The sequence below is a fragment of the Erinaceus europaeus genome, chromosome 17 (assembly GCF_950295315.1).
Source record: "Erinaceus europaeus chromosome 17, mEriEur2.1, whole genome shotgun sequence".
NCBI lineage: Eukaryota > Metazoa > Chordata > Mammalia > Eulipotyphla > Erinaceidae > Erinaceus > Erinaceus europaeus.
In genome coordinates, this window is record NC_080178.1 from 11,536,271 (window position 1) to 11,550,539 (window position 14,269).

General features: G+C 56.2%; 3 protein-coding genes across 7 annotated transcripts in view; 1 reads left to right on the top strand and 2 right to left on the bottom strand.

Annotated features, from left to right (window-relative positions):
- EML3 (EMAP like 3) overlaps window positions 1–4,814 on the bottom strand; it is a 28,254-nt gene extending 23,440 nt beyond the window's left edge. For 2 of the 5 annotated variants that reach the window (XM_060176335.1, XM_060176332.1), the window contains exons 1-7: window positions 4,429–4,813; window positions 3,446–3,617; window positions 3,070–3,333; window positions 2,873–2,989; window positions 1,111–1,178; window positions 821–944; window positions 433–603 (exon numbers count right to left, since the gene is read on the bottom strand). In XM_060176335.1, the coding sequence (XP_060032318.1) occupies window positions 433–603; window positions 821–944; window positions 1,111–1,178; window positions 2,873–2,989; window positions 3,070–3,333; window positions 3,446–3,617; window positions 4,429–4,450 (938 nt within the window). In that variant the 5' untranslated portion in view covers window positions 4,451–4,813. Of the gene's footprint in view, window positions 1–432; window positions 604–820; window positions 945–1,110; window positions 1,179–2,872; window positions 2,990–3,057; window positions 3,334–3,445; window positions 3,618–4,428 lie in introns of those variants that run through there. The other 3 variants (XM_060176334.1, XM_060176333.1, XM_060176336.1) reach the window with 3 other exon arrangements.
- Window positions 4,815–4,833: 19 nt separating this feature from the next.
- On the top strand, window positions 4,834–7,929 carry ROM1 (retinal outer segment membrane protein 1). The gene is made up of 3 exons (XM_007526401.3): window positions 4,834–5,862; window positions 6,172–6,418; window positions 6,535–7,929. The coding sequence occupies exons 1-3, from the start codon at window positions 5,273–5,275 to the stop codon at window positions 6,751–6,753; spliced, it is 1,056 nt and encodes a 351-aa protein (XP_007526463.1). The 5' UTR covers window positions 4,834–5,272; the 3' UTR covers window positions 6,754–7,929.
- Window positions 7,930–8,155: 226 nt separating this feature from the next.
- On the bottom strand, window positions 8,156–13,970 carry B3GAT3 (beta-1,3-glucuronyltransferase 3). The gene is made up of 5 exons (XM_007526343.3): window positions 13,689–13,970; window positions 11,652–11,826; window positions 9,442–9,802; window positions 8,978–9,268; window positions 8,156–8,659 (listed from the first exon to the last, which is right to left on the bottom strand). Exons 1-5 carry the CDS (start codon window positions 13,768–13,770, stop codon window positions 8,561–8,563), a joined length of 1,008 nt encoding a protein of 335 aa, XP_007526405.1. The 5' UTR covers window positions 13,771–13,970; the 3' UTR covers window positions 8,156–8,560.
- Window positions 13,971–14,269: the final 299 nt, after the last annotated feature.

Consider the following 14,269-nt stretch of genomic DNA (forward strand, 5'->3'; position numbering starts at 1 on the left):
CAAGTAAATAAATCTTGGGGCTGGGAGATGATTACCCAGTACAGCCTACACTATGCCAAGTGTGGGGACCAGGGTTCAAGTCCCCGGCCACCACTTGGGGACACCATGCACGGGGAAAGCTTCACGAGTGGCAGAGAGATGCCGTGCTGTCTTTCCTCTCTCCCTCCCCTCCTCTGTTTCTGTCTTCTATTGGAGTGGAGAAGAATCCACCAGGGCAGTGGAATGCTACAGGTGCAAAAAGCCCCAGCAGCTATTAAAAACAAAAACAAAAGCAAAGCAAAACAAAACAAAAGCACCCAGGCCACTTTCACTACTCCTGCAGTGAGTGCTGCAAGGTAACTCATTTCTCCTGAGCTCCATCCCCTCCAGCCCTTCATCCCCCTCCTTGTGCCCAGAACTGCCTACTCCTAGCCACCCCTGCAGGCTCCTCACCATCGAACGCAGTCTGTGTGCCCCCGGTAATGTCTCTGGCCACCACCTCCAGGGCCTCCGGGTCCTCCTCCGGGCCGGTACAGCACCACCACACAGGCGATGAAGTAGACCACCTCCCCAGAGCGCAGCACAAAGAGGTTAGAGCGGGAGTCACGACCCCGGTACCCGTAACTGGAACGCAGGTCGCCGTCAAGGAAAGAGTCAGACCAGGGAGAGGATGAAGAAGAGGGGAGGAGGGTCTGACTGGTACTGCCCTGGGCAGAGGGACAGAAAGGAAGGGTTCAGAGGGCTCCCTGTCCCTGCAGACCCAGGAAGAGACCAGAAGGAAAGGGGAGGAGGGGCCCAAGAGAGGAAAATGTGTTCTGTGGGAGTAGAAGGGGCAGGATACACCCAGTCAAGGCTGAGGGTCTCCGGGGGTGGGCCGCTGGGCAGCTCCTCAAGGCTGCGGATGCCGGATGGGATGTACATGGTAATGGGGCGGCCTCGAAGGAACATCTTCACTGAGATGCCTTCTACAGAGAAGGGGGGGGAGTGTGTCAGCCATCACCCTGCAGCTCTGAGAAGGAGCAGAACTGTACCCACCAGACCTCAAAGGTCTCCTCCCTGCCCCCACCATATTTTCTGAGACAGTAGCTCCAACCCTAACTCCATCACCTGACACAATCCTCAGCAACATACCCAAATTGTAATTGCTCCTTCGAGATCCAGGGCCTCCGGGGCTGGAGAGGGGTTCTTTCCCCCCACGGCTGTTGAGTAAAGAGAAAAGCGCAGGGATTGGGGGCTTCTGGTACCAATGAAGAGGTGAGAATTCCAAGGCAAAGGGACTGAGTCTATAGCACGAGCCTAGCAAACTTGTAAGAGGCAGTGTGTGTGTGTGTGTGTGTGTGTGAGAGGGGGTGACAGGGGTTGGGGGAGCCTTTCTTCCAGGTCAGCAAACTATGCCTGAGCTTTGCATGTCCCCATCTGTAAAGTGGACCATGGGGACCAGGTGGTGGCGCGCCTGGTAGAGCGCCCATGTTACAATGTATAAGGACCAAGGTTCAAGCCCCCAGTCCCCATCTGCAGAGGAAAAGCTTCATGAATGGTGAAGCAGTGTTGCAGGTGTTTGTGTCTCTCCCTCTCTCTTTTTTTAAAAAAATTTTTATTACAGTTACTTACTGGATAGAGACAGCCAGAAATCTAGAGGGAAGGGGGAGATAGAGAGGGAGAGAGACAGAGAGACACCTGCAACCCTGCTTCACCACTTGTGAAGCTTTCCCCCATGCAGGTGAGGACTGGGGGCTTGAACCTGGGTCCTTGCACATTGTAATGTGTGCACTCAGCCAGGTGCGCCACCACCAGGCCCCTCTCTCTCCTTCTCTATCACCTCCTTCCCTCTCAATTTCTGGTTATCTCTATCTAGTAAATTAAGATAATAAAAAAAATTAAATAGAATGAAAAATAACTAGAAGGGGCCAGGCTGTGGCGCAACTGGTTGAGTACACACGTTACAATGCCCCCCCGGTCCCCACCTGCAGGGGGAAAGCTTTGTGAGGGGTGAAGCAGGGCTGCAGGTGTCTCTCTGTCTCTCTTCCTCTCTATCTCCCTCTTCCCTCTTGATTTTTGACTGTATCCAACAAGTTAACAAAGATAATAAAGAAAAAAGAGAGAAAGAAAGCAGACAGACAGATAGATAGAGTAGTGGTTCACCTGGGTGAAAGCACGTTACAATACTGAAGGACCAGGGTTCAAGCCCCTGGTTTCCATCGGCAGAGGGGAAAGCTTCACGAGCATCAAGCAGTGCTGCAGGTGTCTCCCTCTCTCTCCCCCTCACTGTCTCTCCCTTCCCTCTCCATTTATTTCTGTCTCTATCCAATAAGTAATACATTAATAAAAGATAAGAAAGGAAGTTCAGGTGTCCTGGGGACAACTGTCCTTGTACTTAGCCTTGGAATTCCCAGTAATCTCTAGAGGGCAAGCTGGCAGACTGAAGGGAGTGGAGAAGGGAACTGAAAGTCTATAAAGACAGTCAGTCATGAAAGTCATGGGAATTTTTGAAGAAGTCTCTTGGAAGCCTGGAAGGTATGATACAAAGGGTCAGACAACTGTTGTCAGGAAGTCAGGAGGAAATCCTGCCTCTAGCTGTGTGCACCCAGGCAAACGACTTACCGACTTACCCTCCCTGAGCCTGCTTCCTCACCTGGACAATGAACAGCATGACATGTGCACCTACTCCCCAAGCATGTCTTAGGGACTGAATGAGATGGAGGAGGCAGAGGGCTTAGCACAGTGGCCGGTACACAGCAGGCACCCTAGGAATACTTGTTCCTTTCTTCCTGTTGGGCAATGAGGTTCCCCCCACACCCCCACCCACCCAGGGGAGTGAGGTGGAAAGTCAGGAGCCTGAGCCTGGGGCAGGGTGGGGTGAGCCGGTAGAGGAGGGAGGAGAGGCCTCACCCACCTCTCCGTGCTCCCTGACCGCATCAACAGGTTGGCTGAGGAAGCTGCCTTCCTGGAGAGCTTCTGCCGAGGGCGGTCCGAGGGGGATGAGGAAGAGGAGGAAGAATTTCTCCAAGGCCTGGAGGAACACAGCCAGGTCATTCACTCCCTCTGTCAGTTCTCCCAGTTCCTCCCACTTCCCCCCACCCCCATGCTCACGTGTCAGCAGCTCGCTGTGGGGGCTGCACCAGCCTGAGGGCTCCTGGGGGGCCTGGGGAGCCTGTGCCACTGCTGCTGCTGCCCCCTCCTTCAGACTGGGTCCCGCCAGGCTCTTCACTGCCCCCGTGAAGAGCCGGAGGCCCATTGCTCAGGCCAGGGGGTCCAGGGGATGGCTCCATCTCCACCTGGGTCTCCTCCGTCTGGGTGCCTCGGCTCACCATGACAGGGCTGCAGGTGGGGGGCAGCCCTGGGGGGGCTGCCAGGCTGCGGGGAGAGACTGTAAATCACTTTCCTGCCCTCTGAGGTCCCCAGGGAGGGAAGGGGAAGAGTAGGAGGAGGAAGAGAAGGAAGAAGAGGACGTGTCGGCGTTGAGTACCTATCCCTAGTGGGAGCAGGTGCGCCTGAGCCCTGCAGGGAAGTAGGGGCCGCCTGGAGCCGCAACAGGCGAAGGGCTTCAGCCAGGGCTGCCTTGACCAGCTCCATCTCCTCCTCCTGCACCTTCAGCCGCCGGCTCAGGGACTGCAGGGCCTCCTGAGCAGGGCCCTCACCTGCGGTGGAGGTTGGGGGGGGGGGCAAAAAGCAATCAGCGGACCCCCTGGGAAGGCTTGAAGGGATTGTCTCCCCCTCCCAGCCCTCATCCACCCCCAGTTGCAGCAGGACCGCCCCCCACCCCAGCAGCCCGGGGCTTGGAGGCTCGCCCAGAGAGGAGGCTGGTGGCAGAGAGAGAGAGAGAGAGAGAGAGATCTCCTGGCAGGGCAGGCCTGGCAGAACTCCCTTCCTGCTGCTGTCCCGGCCTCCGCACAGACAGGGAGTACCACGGAGTACCAGGGGGGAATCTGGAGTACTGCCGAGGTGGGAACCGCAGGAGGTGCGGGACTGGGGAGGGAGGACACGGTCCCCCCCACCCCCCACAGCCAGCTCCGTCCCGGGAAGGCAGAGCCAGCCAGGTGACACCCACTGGGAGAGACGCGGAGACACAGTCATTCTGAAGGGACGAGAGTGACGGGACAGGGGTGTCGTGGAGAGCAGAGTGACAGTGTGGGGCCAGGGTAGCAGGGAGGATCAAAAGTGAATTAAAAATAATAATAAAAAGATCTGAAACGCCAGAAAAAGAGCGACAGAAGGGTGGGAGGGGGCGGGAGGGGACCATCAAGGGGTCCCGAGCAACCAGGTGGGCTGCCGTCGGGGAAGTCAGGTATGACAGGAAGCGCGACCCCAGGAACTAGAGAGCGACCTGGGGGGCAGCGGAGGATGCTCAGGGTCCGCGGGTTTCGGGGTGCACGCGGGGGCGCCCCCAGACGGCCGCCGGGCAGCGCAGCGCCCCCAGCGGGCACGCCACCCGCCCCGCCCCGTACTCACCGGGCCCCCCGGCCCCGTCCATCCGGCCCCCGCTGGCTCCGAGCACCGCGGCGGCAGGGGCGTCTAAGTCGCGGGGGGCATGGCCAGCGCGAGGGGAAGGGGAAGGGGAAGGGGGAGCACCCCTGGGTGCGCTCAAGGGTGCCGTGCCACCCCTCGGCGGCGCTGTCGGGCGCGGGAAAAGGGCCTGGAGGGGGCGCTGTGGGGCAGGGGCCGCGCTCTCCGGGGCCCGCCGGGGCCGCAGACTCTCCCGGGGCGGCTCTCGGCTCCCCGGGGTGGGGTGGCGGGGCCGTCTGGGGCCCCAGCGCCTGGGCACAAACAGGCGCCGGACGCGGAGCCGCCAGGAAGCGCGGGAGGGGGGGGCCGGGCCGCCTGGTAACCCCTCCCTGTCCGGGCCTGCAGCTCAGTTCAGGGCGGGACCAACCCGCTGACACCCCCCCACCCCCCCTCCAGGCCTCCGCCCTCCTGGGCCTTCCGGGATCCCCGCCCCCTGGGCTCCCTGGGGACCCGGGGAGGGTGCCCCGCGCTCAGGTCTCCACGCCCCAAGCTTTCGCCCCAGGGAGCGCAGAGCTGCCCGCCCCACTTCCGCGACGGGACTGGGGGGGGGGGGGCGGGGCGGGTCACCAGTGGGGCCCGGGGGTGGGGCCTTCCCGAAGGGGCAAGGCCAAGGCTGCGCGAATGAGGTCTGGCGGGAGGCCGGGTGGCAGGTTATTAAGGCTGGATGCCCCAGGTATTGGGGTCAGGGTGGCATTAGCCCAGCTCAAGCCAGGTTGGGCTGACTCAGCACGCAGCTCCGGGCCACCCCTATCCCCGTCGCCTGTGCTCTCCCTCTGGGCAGAGATGGGAGATGGCGCCGGTGTTGCCCCTGGCGCTGCGCCTCCAGCCCCGCATCCGTCTGGCCCAGGGGCTCTGGCTCCTCTCCTGGTTGTTGGCGCTGGCCGGAGGCTTCACCCTCCTCTATAGCGGGCACCTTTCGGTCCAGGTGTGTCACCTTGGCACCTTCCTGGCTCCCTCTTGCCCCTTCAACGCCCTGCCCAAGGTTGCCCTGGGAGCTGGTGCAGTGGCTGTGGGCACAGGACTGCTGGGCGCAGGGGTCAGCAGGGCCAGTCTGGATGCAGCACAATATCCTCCCTGGCGAGGGGTCCTGTGTCCGCTGCTGGTGGCTGGCACCGTAGGAGGCGGCGGACTCCTGATCTTCGCTCTGGGGCTGGCGCTGGCTGTTCCGTGGAGTCTGGACAGCGGGCTGGAGGAGGGCCTGGGCACCGCCTTGGCTCACTACAAGGACACCGAGGTGCCGGGACACTGTCACGCCAAACGGCTGTTGGATGAGCTGCAGCTGTGGCACCACTGCTGCGGGCGCCATGGGTACAAAGATTGGTTTGGGATCCAGTGGGTCAGCAGCCGTTATCTGGACCCCAATGACCAGGATGTGGTCGAGTGAGTGATTTGTTTCTCCCATCTTCCTCCTCCACTTCCCCTCTCCCCCCTTGAAACCTCACCTCACAGAGCATGATGATGACTGCGAGAACCCATTCTTATTCTGCCTCTTATTAGCTGTGTGACCCACAGTGTGATAACAGAACACTATGGGCCTGTTTCCTCTTTTGTAAAGGGGAGATGATAGAGTGACTGTGAAGATGAATGTGTGTGTGTGTTACACAGAAAAGCAGCCAGCAAATCTTACTCTCATTTCTCCCCCTGTGGCATCGTGGTCAACAAACTAACGTGTGTGTCCCCTGCCCCCAGCCGGATGCAGAGCAATGTGGAAGGCCTGTATCTGATTGATGGTGTCCCTTTTTCCTGCTGCAACCCCCACTCACCCCGACCTTGCCTGCAAAGCCGGCTCTCAGACCCCCACGCCCACCCCCTCTTCGATCCCCGGCAGCCCAACCTAAACCTCTGGGCTGAAGGGTGCCATGGGGTGCTGCTTGAGTACCTGCAGGGACTGGTGAACACCATGGCCAACGTGCTGGCTGTCACCCTCCTGCTGCAGGTGAGTTAGCTAAGTGCCTAAAAGATTCCTCCAGCTTGGCCTCCTCTTGCTTCCAGCCCTGGGGTTCCTGGGACCACTGACTTGCACTGACCTCTCTTCATTTGCTTTCCCCACAGACGGTGGTACTAGTGGGCCTGCGGTATCTGCAGACAGCACTGGAGGGACTTGGAGGTGTCATCGATGCAGAGGGGGAGACCCAGGGCTATCTCTTTCCTTGTGGGCTGACAGACATGCTGAAAGCAGTCTGGCTGCAGGGAGGGCTTGTCCACAGGCCAGCACCTGAGGAGGCCCCCAAAGAAGAGCCATCTCCCATGGAGGATTCACCTGAGGCCTAGTGATCTGGAGTTCGGGGTTAGGATCAGGAGTGGAGGGAGGAGAGAGATGGACAAGACTAGCATCCTCAAAACCCCTTCCCAGTTTTCCAGGATGGGATGCCTGGGATTTAAAGGGGTTAAGGAGAGTCGACAAGGGCTGGGGACATAGCAGAGCAGTAGTACACAGGGTTTGCACTGGAGACATCCCAGCTTCCATACCCAGCACCACTAATAGCCAGAGCCGACTTATGCACTGGTACAAACAAAAAAACAAAACTAGGGATATAGCTTAGGCTGTTCGCATATTAGTTTGCATGCCCGAGGCCCTAGAAGTCACACTTTCAATCACTGACACCACCTTATACTAGAGTTGTTCAGTGTGCTGATCCTTTGCTTTTTTCTTCTTCTTCTTCTTCTTTTTTTTTTTACCAGAAGACTGATCAGCTTATGGTGGTGTGGGGAATTGAATCTGGGGCTTTGGAGCCTCAAGCATGAGAGTCTCTTTGCATAACGATTATAAACCCTGCCCCCTTTTTTAATATTGTTAATATTTCATTTAGCTTAGTATGTATTTTAATCAAGAGAGAAACACTAGTGCACTGCTCAACTCTGTCTCACAGTGGTGCTGGGGACTGAACCTAAGACCATGGGACTTGAGACATGAAAGTCTTTTGTATCAGCCCTCTTTTCCTCTTAAATAAAAAGGGAGTGGGGGAGTCGGGCTGTAGCGCAGCGGGTTAAGCGCAGGTGGTGCAAAGCACAAGGACCAGCATAAGGATCCCGGTTTGAACCCGGCTCCCCATCTGCAGGGGAGTCGCTTCACAGGCGGTGAAGCGGGTCTGCAGGTGTCTTTCTCTCCCCCTCTCTGTCTTCCCCTCCTCTCTCCGTTTCTCTCTGTCCTATCCAACAACGACGACAATAATAACTACAACAATAAAACAACAAGGGCAACAAAAGGGTATAAATAAAATAAAATATTTTTAAAAATTAAAAAAAATAAAAAGGGAGTGGCTCGAAAATAGGGAGCTGAACTGGGTTTGGGAGTGGAGGGAATCAAGATCTGATTGTCTAGTCATTGAGGCCAGAACCAGCAGGAAACAGAAAACCCAGGGTGATGGGGAAGTATCTTGGGAAGGGCTGAGGGCTGCTTCGGTGTACAGACTCAATAAAGCTTCCAGAGTGAAACCGCTGAACTTTCTCTCTCCGTGTGTGTGTTTGTGCATGTGTGTATAAACAGAAGACCAAGGCTGATGTGTATGTATGGGGGGGCTGATTTCTATTTAAGAGAGAAGCCAGGAATCTTGAGCTTTTGACCCGAGAAGCATGCAGCAGACTAACTAAAGGATGACACAGGCTCCTCCAGGGGGAGATTTTTCTTTCCTTTTTCTTTCTTTCTTTCTTTCTTTCTTTCTTTCTTTCTTTCTTTCTGTCTTTTTTTTTTTTATTCTAGAGGTAGGAGGGGGTCAGCATGCTCAGGTGGGGAGGGTCCAGCCCAGCTCCTCCAGCCCCCCAGTGCATGCCCAGCCCCAATAAATTAACCCAGCCACCCACCCCTCCCGCCCTTGAGTCTGTCTGGCCGCCTACTCCGCCCCACACAGGGCCGGCCTGGCTCAACACAAGAGCTGCTTGTCCCCAGCCCCCGGCAGGGCAGTGCCACATGGCAGGCTGGGGGAGGGGAGGCGGTTGGCCACTCCCTGGCTCTGAGGGGCAGGGGGGCCGGTCTGGCTCTGAGGGGTCAGGGTTTGGAATACCACATCCCGGGCAGGCCACAGGCCCCTTGGAAGGTCCATCCATGCCTGGTGAGGTGGTGGGTGGGGTGGGGCCTCCATCACACTTCCATGGCTGGATCTGAGCCTTGGCCCTGCCGCTGCAGCTGCTCCTCCTGCTTCATCTTGGGCTTCTCTGTCCGTGTGTGCCACACCAGAACCTGTCCCGGGAGGGGCTCTGTGAAAGCCGGGCCGGCCTGAGCCAGGCCTTGTGGGGTGGACTGGCTAAGCCCCTCCACACACACAGTGTGTGCCGTGAAGGTCAAGGTGGGGGGAGGCCTTTGGGGAACTCTCAGGCTTCAGACTTAGTCCTTTATTTACCCTTTCCTCGCTTCTCTACCCTTCAGGGAACTAAACAAGGCTTAACGAGGGTCCCTTCCCAGTATAAATATCCGTCCTTCCTTTCTCCACCCCAGCTCCTCACATCTGTTACCCACTCACCCAGGCCAGGACTCCCATGCCCACCTCCACATTCTTACCCGAGAGCAGTTGGCAGCCCGAGGTTCCAGGTCCTTGGGATCCACAAGGTGACTCAGGAGACTACTCTCCAGATGGCCCCGGGGAGCAGCTGCATCAAACTGAGCCTCAGGCTTAGCCAGCAGCAGGGACAGGGCAACGGCAAATCCCGCCATGTCCACCGGGAAGGGCCTGTTGGGCTCCCAGGCTGTGTGGAAACCTACGACCCGGCCATCTTGTACCCGGGGGGCCTCAAACCGCAGGCCGCCCACCAGTCCCACGGGCCACACGGAGACGCCCCGGGTCCAGCGCATCTAACGGAGGTCAAGAGAGAAGAAACAGAACAGCTTGGCAAAGGGCAGAGAACCACCCAGGTCACAATGCCCACCCGCCTCCCCACAGCAGTCTAGAGCAATCTAGTCACCAAGGTGACAGATGAGACAACCCTGCACTAACTAGCCTCCTTCCCAGGCCCATCTGTGTTCACCTCCTCAAAGAGTTCCCGGCTGTAGGTGTTGTCATCATCTGCAAAGTACACGACTCCTCGGGTTCCAGGTACGGGTGGAACCCTCTCTCCCCCGACAGCGCCCACTCCGCTCCGGAGCCACTCCAGGGCCCTGTTCCGCTGCTCCACACCACGGGGATGGGTCCAGCCTGGCTCACCCTCCCGGAGCCGCTGGGCCTTGGGGGTGAGGACAGCCAGGTGTGTGAAGAGGAGGCCGGAGGCAGCCAGCAGCCCTGAGACCAAGGGGGTGGGGCCCTCTGCGTCCTCCACCAGCAGCCAGTGCAGCCGGGGCACAAGGCTCAGTGTCTGGGATAGTCGCACCAGCTCTGCCTTCTGCACCAGCCTGCAGGGGAGAGATGCAGCAGGAGGGCAAGGGGTGGGCACTGCAGCTGGCACACAGAGCACCTCCTGGACCACGTCTAGCATGACCATGGCCTTTCTCTGATCAAAACCCAAACTCACTTTTCCTGTCTCTCAATGCTGACACTCCTGCCCTGTCCAGTCCATGTCTGTCACCCACCTCAAACTCAGGCTCTGGCTGTGGAAGACTCATTAGTTGAGGGCATAGACTTTGCAACCAGACAGCACTGGGTTTGAATACTAGCTTTGTTAGTGTTAACTTATTAGGTGAGACATCTAGGGAAAATGGTTCAATCTCCCCAAACCTCCGTTTCCTTGGCTATACCAAGGGGAGAACAGTACTTAACAAAGTTGCTGAAAGATTAGATAAGCTAATGACTTGTTTTTTTTTGTCTCCAGGGTTATTGCTGGGGCTTGGTGCCTGCACTATGAATCTACTGATCCTGGGGCCATTTTTTCCTTCTGTTGCCCTTGTTTATCGTTTTGTTATTACTATTATTGTTGTTATTGCTGTCCTTACTGGATAGGACAGAGAAATTGAGAGGAGAGAGAAGACAGAGAGGGGGAGAGAAAGACACCTGCAGACCTGCTTCACTGTTCATGAAACGACCCCCCTACAGGTGGGGAGCCGGGGGCTCAAACCAGGATCCGTGTGCCGGTTCTTGCGCTTTGCGCCATGTCCACTTAAGCCGCTGTGCTACCACCCCCCTCTTTTTTTTAAACCAATGCACTGATCAGCTCTGGCTTATGGTGGTGCAGGGGATTGATGACTTTGTTTTTTTTTTTTTTTTTAAATATTTATTTTATTTATTTATTCCCTTTTGCTGCCCTTGTTGTTTTATTGTTGTAGTTATTATTGTTGCTGTCGTTGTTGGATAGGACAGAGAGAAATGGAGAGAGGAGGGGAAGACAGAGAGGGGGAGAGAAAGACACCTGCAGACCTGCTTCACCGCCTGTGAAGCGACTCCCCTGCAGGTGGGGAGCCGGGGTTCGAACCGGGGGATTGATGACTTTGTAAAGTATCAGTAAGACATGCTCTTTTCCTCCTATGTGTGGGCAGAAACGTAGAGAAGTCCCATGGCTCACTCCCCCCAGGGAAGAGTTACACATTTAGACTGGGGAGGCAGGAGCCAGTCTTTCTGAGGCATCTTTATCCTTCATAAGACCCACCTGCCCAGGGTAGTGGTATACGAGTGAAGAGAAAAAGGGAGGGAGAGAGAGAGAGAGAGAAAGAGAGAGAGGAAGAATGGTAGACACCTGCAGACCTGCTTCACTGCTTGTGAAGTGACCCTCCCCTACCCCCTTCAGGTAGGGAGCCATGGGCTCGAATGTTTTGTACTGTGTGCCACCACCTGCCCCCAAGACAGGGCTTCTCAAGCTTTCCCTCCAGAGACAGAAACCATTCATCAGCAAGCTCAAGATTCCTCTGAAATCTGGTTACTCTACCTTGATACTCTGCAGTCTATTTCCAGCGAACCTCTTTGCACTTTATTTCTGCATACTGGGGGGACATGTGCACACATCATTTCCCTGCCTGGGTAGGCCACCGTTTTCATTCAGAGACAGAAACACAGAGAGGGAGAGACACCACAGCCCCATAGCAGCTTCCACGTGGTGCAGGACTGGAATCCCGGCCACTGGCACTCACCCTGCCCAGTGGGCTATTCCTCCGGCCTTCCAACCACATCAGGATAAAAACACAAGGTGTGGTTCACTTATGCTATTGTTTGGGGAGCTCTAGTTTAAGGATTTCCACCCCCCAAGCACCTCCCTCAACCCACCAACCTCAACCTCTTGGCCCATGCAGGTCTCTGGGGTACACCGAGACATACCTGGAGTAGGTGGGGGTAACGACGTAGATGGTTGGCAGGGCCTCAGGTTCGGGAGGTTGGGCAGGGGCAGGGGGCGGGCGGCGGAGTTCGGCCTGCAGCTGGGCAATCCTCAGATCCTTCTGTCGAAGCTGCTCTGCTGCTGCCCGCAAGGGAGGGAGGCAGTCACATGGCTGGCCTGTCCCAGGAAGCAGGGATGGGGGCAGAGAAGCAGAGTTCAGCATCGGAAAGGGCCATAGCTATCTCCATTAACTCCTAGCCAATGCAGGCATCTCCTCACAGCCTCTGTGACAGCCTTTCTTACACTTCCATCGGTGCCTTGACTAGCAGCCTCCTCACCCCATTAATCAACCCCATGTTACAGTTGTCATTTGGATATGGAGCTGACCATCTCTTTCCCTCCTTTCTGCCTGCTGGCCCTCTCATCTTGCCTTCTAGAGCTCCTGAGATGGGACGGTCATAAATCTACCTGAGACTCACACGATGGCCCTGTTTTCTGAATCCCCTTCTAGGAGGAAAGATTATTTATTCTCTTGCTGTAGGACTCATTAAATCCACCGGTTCCAACCCTGGATACGTATTGAATGCTCCTCCAGGGAGTTACTGTCTTAGGTGCTGGGGATACAGGAGGGGACAAAATAAAGACATGGTCCCAGGCCAGAATGCTTCCCGTCCCCAACACAAGGTGGGCCCTGGGCAAAGAAACAAATGAATAAAAATGAGGAGTACGGGAGTCGGGCTGTAGAGCAGTGGGTTAAGCGCAGGTGGCGCAAAGCACAAGGACCGGCATAAGGATCCCGGTTCGAACCCCGGCTCCCCACCTGCAGGGGAGTCGCTTCACAGGCGGTGAAGCAGGTCTGCAGGTGTCTATCTTTCTCTCCTCCTCTCTGTCTTCCCCTCCTCTCTCCAGTTCTCTCTGTCCTATCCAACAACGACAACAACAATAATAACTACAACAATAAAACAACAAGGGCAACAAAAGGAAATAAATAAATAAAATAAATATTAATAAATAAATAAAACGAGGAGTACAAATTATGAGAAGATCTGTAATGGAGAGAGAAAAGCAGGAGATCCCGGAAAAAAAAAAGGAGTGGGGTGGGGAGAAGGCTGGTTAAACGCTCACATCACAATGCACAAAGACCCGGGTTCAAGTCCCCGGTCCCCACGTGCAGGGGGAAAGCTTCACGAGTGGTGAAGCAGGGCTGCAGGTGTCTCTCTGGCTCCCCTTCTCTCTCTCAATTTCTATCTCTATCCAATAATAAATAACACATATACAACAGATGAGTGGCTGAGCAAGTTGTGGTCTGTATACACAATGGAATACTACTCAGCTGTAAAAAATGGTGACTTCACCGTTTTCAGCCGATCTTGGGTAGACCTTGAAAAAATCATGTTGAGTGAAATAAGTCAGAAACAGAAGGATGAATATGGGATGATCTCACTCTCAGGCAGAAGTTGAAAAACAAGACCAGAAAAGAAAACACAAGTAGAACCTGAAATGGAATTGGAGTATTGCACCAAAGTAAAAGACTCTGGGGTGGTTGGGTGGGGAGAATACAGGTCCATGAAGGATGATAAATGACATAGTGGGGGTTGTATTGTTAAATGGGAAACTGGGGAATGTTATGCATGTACAAACTATTGTATCTACTGTTGAATGTAAAACATTAATTCCCCAATAAAGAAATAAATTTAAAAAATAACACATATACATTAAGATATCTTAATATATATTGTATATATAGAATACACATATTCTATATATACATAAAGATATCTTAAGAGTTGCTTTAGCTAAGGGGCCTGGGAAAGCCTCTCTGAGGCTGTGGCATTTGGGCTGAGACTTGAGCGGTGAGAAAGGAAGGGTGAGGGCCTGCGAGCGACGAGCCCGGGGTCAGGGAGAAGCTGTCAGTCTAAAGCCGGCGCGGCCCTGGGAGGCAGAGCCAGCCCTGCGGGCCCTGCAGACGCGGGGAGGCCGCGGGGGTCGCCCAGGGCGGGACGGGGACGCACGCAGCACCGCACGCCCCGCTCACCCACCGAGCTGCACCAGCGCGTAGAGGAGGCCGGCGATGGACACCAGGAAGTAGGCGAGGAACACGTTCTTCAGCTTCAGCTTCATGGCCGTGCCGCCGCCTCGCGCGATCGGGCCGGCAGGAGGGGTCCCAGCCCCCAGCCCCCGGCAGCCCGCGGGCCCCGCCCCTGCAGCGGCCCCGCCCTCCTCTTCCCCCCCAGCTCCGCTCTACGGGTTCCGCGGGCTGAGGTCGCCCGCGCCCCTCGGCCCACTTCCGGTCAGTCTGTGAGCCGCCCCCCCCCCAACGCGGTTGATTTCCGGTCTCAACCGGGCTGTGGGAACCACGGGAGCGGGTGACGTCACATCCGGCGCGCTGCGGGCGCGTGGTTCGCAGTTGGCAGCAGACTGGATGGGAGCCCGAAGGAGTTAACTGGAGGCCTTCATTCGAAGTTGGAGCTAGGAATGCCAGTCCAGCCCCTATGCAGACTTTCGTCATCCAGCCACAAGCCCATCAGTCACAGCACTCAGTTGTTTCATTTGTTTTTTTTTCTCCTAGTGTTTGATTTGTTACACAAATGAATGAAACCTAGGGTTTGCAAGCTGAAGC